Below are 3,107 nucleotides of genomic sequence, written 5' to 3'. Positions count from 1 at the left end.
TGTATGGTATCAAATGTAGCAATTTGATATTGTTTTGAATAGTTTAGTGCAATCGATCAGAATAGTTTAGTACATAATTCTCTCAGACAGAGTTAATTTGAAAACTTTCAGATTCTTCAACAGGGAACCTATAACATTTACTTTGAACCTATTCTAAAACTAAGTTAGGATGGTTGAGGGTATATTTTGAATTAGAATGACGAAAATTGGGAGACTATTCCAACAATTGTAGGAGGCGATTATTCCAAGAAGATCGCAAACCCCCCCCCCCCCCCCCCCCCACCACAACAAACAAAACCCAGGACCTTGGTCTAGCGGACACGGACTCTGTGTAGCTGTGTTTGGTGCGGTTCCAATTCAATTATTCCATGTGTTCAAAATTTGTGTGTACAAATACAAGATAATGTTATATTAAAAATATGTCAAGTATTTTATTCATACATGTCATTTTTTCTCCAAATACAACAATGCAATACAATTGTACACCAACTAATATAAATATAACAATGGAAGTGAACTGCATGAAATTCCAATCACATTGAGTCCTTTCCCCAACTTAATCACTTTGTCATTATGATCTTTTTAATTTTCAGCTCGTCAGATAATCAGCATTTCGCACTTGAATCAATTAAGTGAAGTTATTGAACTCAAATTTTCACCTTAGTTTATGTTCCTGATTAAATTTTTGAAAACTGATTAATAACTTGCTATACAGAATTTGTTCAATGAAATTGTCCTAGTTCAAAATTGTGTAAAATTCACACCTAGTCAAACAACTGTTGTATGTCTATGATTAATTCATTTTTCTGTAGTCACTACTGAAAGGTATTTGGTTGTAGATGTCTAAAATGAATACTCATCTGAATCAAGCGACAAACTAGATATATATTTTTTCTAACAATCATTGTATCTGGGGAAGGGTTAGGTTGAATAGTAAGATAAAAAAAATTGTAAATAAGAGATCTTGATTTCAATATCTTTCAACTTAAAAAAAAAAATCATTGAACCTGATCCAAACTGACATGCCGATGTGACATTTGAATCAAAATTAATTACCGAATTTATGTGCTTCTGTTAATTTTATGTGCATAAATCCTTCAATTCCCATAACAGCATGAAAATCAGAAATACAAACTTACACAAACCAAACAGTTTTTAGTTAACTAATGTAATATAGTATATATAGTAAGTCATTAGTACAGACATTTTCAACATACAAGTATTAACCTTTAAAAAGAAAGACAAGAAAAAACTCCATAGTATGGATCGCATCGCATAGTAATTAACTTGACAAACTACTTTTGCTTAGCATTCTCTAAGTGGCTTCCCACATAGACAGTCATTGTAAACAAACGACGACGCTTCAAGATGATCGAACGGGGAACCTACTGGAATCGGCCCACATAGGTGGTTATGGCTGACGTCAAAATGGCCAATGAAGGTGGCGGATAGTATAGACTTGGGAATGCCTCCTTTGAGCTGATTATACGATAAATCAAGAACCATAAAATATGACGTTGCCCCAAATGTATCAGGAATATTACCTTCAAGTGCATTTTTGCTCAAATTCAATGTGCCAATTCGCGAATTAAGCAAAGTAGGGGGAATGGTACCAGAAATATTGTTACCATCAAGATTTAACGTGGCCAAAACGGGCATTTTGCCTAGTGAAGGTGGGATCGTGCCCGAAAGTCGGTTCAGTGAAAGATCTAAATCCGAAAGCCGATAAATGTAAGAAATTGAGTTTGGAATTTGCCCTTGAAGTCGATTTCGGCTTAGCAAAGCTCGGCTTAGCATTCTTAATTTCCCAAAGTTTCTAGGAATTGTACCTCTAAATAAGTTGTTACGTAGATCTAAATGCATTAATGAAGATAAGTTCGTTAATGACCTTGGTAACCTCCCGGTAAGTTGATTATCTGCCACGTTTAACACAGTGAGTCGACTCAGTCGGCCAATATCAGCTGGAAGTTCACCGGTGAGCTTGTTTCCGATCAAGTCGACGATTCTTAGGAAGGGTAAAGATGTAATGCATGGGGGGATTGTGCCAGAAATGCCCTTCCAATCAGCAATGGTTAGGCTTGAGAGCCTATTGAGCCGACAAATCGCTCGAGAGATTGTTCCATTCATGTAACCGGTCCGGTGAGCCTTTTCAAAGATGGGGTCCTCCGATTCACCACGGAGGTTGATGTCGGCGACTCGGTGCACCTCCGGGTCACAACTCACTCCGTACCAGTTCTTGCAACAATCAGGGCCCGTCCATGACTTGAAAATGCCGAAGTAGGGCTCATTCAGGGCAGCTTTGATAGCTAGCAAAGCTGCCCTATCTGAAGGCGCGCAGCTGTAAGCTAAAGGGCAGATACTCAGGACTGAAAGTATTACTGCCACAAGTTTAACCATCGTGTGTATTTTCTCTTTCTAAAACTCACTGAGTCTGTATCACTCTCTTTGTTTTTTTTTTTCTCTCTAATTTACTATTTTTGGTTCCCTCAGACTTTGCATGTGGAGGATGATTTCAAAGCAAAGTCATGCACGCTGGTTGGGTTAAGCTGATTTGAGCTTGACATTTGAGGGTTTTTATACTAGTGCAATATGGTACAGGTGGTGAAATGACAATTTTACACCTCACATGTGCTGTGTAATACTGAGAGGACAAGTCAACATGCCTGGAGATAAGACTAAGGTGGCATTATTAATTGGGGAATGTGGTGATGAAGATGAGAGGCAACAGGGATTGGTCGGCTACGTGGCAAGTGATTGTCCAGATTCAAGGGAATTGTGGCGTGACCATGAATTCAATGTGTTATGGGCATGAGGAGCTAGCTATTGATCTTTTACTACCGTTTTAACCATTAGCATTTTGGATCTTCCTAAATGGGATCAGTAGCTTTTAATCTTTCAGTTGGCACTTAAGTACTTAGTCGCTTTACCATAAAAAGAAAAGAAAAGAAAATTTCTCCTTACCGAAAAATACGAATTTTTTGAATCACACCATATATTAAATGAGACCAAAAAAAAAGCCAAATCGGAGAAAATTGTGTACATCAGTTAATCAATGTAGTGTACATTAAGTTCTTTTGGTTACTTTCTTGATGTCTGAGACCCTGACG

General features: G+C 37.7%; 1 protein-coding gene across 1 annotated transcript; it reads right to left on the bottom strand.

Moving 5' to 3' along the window:
• Positions 1-1,135: 1,135 nt before the first annotated feature.
• LOC113701141 (uncharacterized) lies at positions 1,136-2,552 on the bottom strand. The gene has a single exon (XM_027221657.2). It carries the CDS (start codon positions 2,395-2,397, stop codon positions 1,306-1,308), a length of 1,092 nt encoding a protein of 363 aa, XP_027077458.2. The 5' UTR covers positions 2,398-2,552; the 3' UTR covers positions 1,136-1,305.
• Between the last annotated feature and the right edge of the window lie 555 nt (positions 2,553-3,107).

The sequence above is a fragment of the Coffea arabica genome, chromosome 1e (assembly GCF_036785885.1).
Source record: "Coffea arabica cultivar ET-39 chromosome 1e, Coffea Arabica ET-39 HiFi, whole genome shotgun sequence".
Taxonomy (NCBI): Eukaryota; Viridiplantae; Streptophyta; class Magnoliopsida; order Gentianales; family Rubiaceae; genus Coffea; species Coffea arabica.
This window is presented reverse-complemented; position numbering and strand designations above follow the sequence as displayed.

What these genes read in the sequence shown, in the direction of transcription:
- LOC113701141 (XM_027221657.2), bottom strand. Translation starts at nt 2,397, where the DNA reads ATGGTTAAACTTGTGGCAGTAATACTTTCAGTCCTGAGTATCTGCCCT.